This window comes from Buceros rhinoceros, unplaced genomic scaffold (assembly GCF_000710305.1).
Source record: "Buceros rhinoceros silvestris isolate BGI_N320 unplaced genomic scaffold, ASM71030v1 scaffold12775, whole genome shotgun sequence".
NCBI classification, from domain to species: Eukaryota; Metazoa; Chordata; class Aves; order Bucerotiformes; family Bucerotidae; genus Buceros; species Buceros rhinoceros.
The window spans coordinates 23,767-24,356 of NW_010412325.1; the positions used below are offsets into that span (position 1 = coordinate 23,767).

The 590-nt window shown below is 64.6% G+C and overlaps 1 protein-coding gene across 1 annotated transcript in view; it reads left to right on the top strand.

The window, feature by feature from the left end:
• The window catches only part of THRAP3 (thyroid hormone receptor associated protein 3), a 12,900-nt gene extending 12,529 nt beyond the window's left edge, over positions 1-371 (top strand). Inside the window, exon 11 of the mRNA XM_010136351.1 lies at positions 150-371. Within this exon, the coding sequence (XP_010134653.1) occupies positions 150-371 (222 nt within the window). The remainder of the gene's footprint in view (positions 1-149) is intronic.
• The last annotated feature ends 219 nt before the right edge of the window (positions 372-590 follow it).

The following is a 590-nucleotide window of genomic DNA, read 5'->3' on the forward strand; positions in this document are numbered from 1 at the left end:
CTTGCGCCTCTGTTTCAGGGGGCAGCACGGCTGTGCCCTGACACGGGATCTGGTTTGTGCAGGGTTTGTGTCACAAACCTTGGTTTTGCTGCTCTTACGCTGCGAGCGGTCAGTGTTTCACCTGCTGTCGTTGGCTTCCTCCCGTGCAGCATGACGACCGGGAGGGCGAAGGGGCAGACAAGTGGGTGAGCAGAGGCCGCGGTCGGGGCGCCTTCCCTCGAGGACGAGGCCGCTTCATGTTCCGGAAGTCGAGCACCAGCCCCAAGTGGGCCCACGACAAGTTCAGCGGCGAGGAAGGAGAGATTGAAGATGACGAGAGCGGAGCGGAGAACAGGGAGGAGAAGGACGCCCTGCAGACGACGGCAGAGTAGCCGCGGTGGCCGCCTGTTCCGAGCGCCCTGGCGCCGGGCTTCAGCAGGGGGCTGGTGCTGGAGGTGGTCAGGGCGGTCCCGCAGCGCTGCGCAGAGCCCCACCAGCAGCCGCGCTGCAGAGCTCGGTCTCCCCGGCACGGGCTGGAACTGATCAATCCCTTACGCTTGGATCCACTCGTGGAGTTTATCTTCCCAAAGACTTCCCCCGGACTGAGCGAG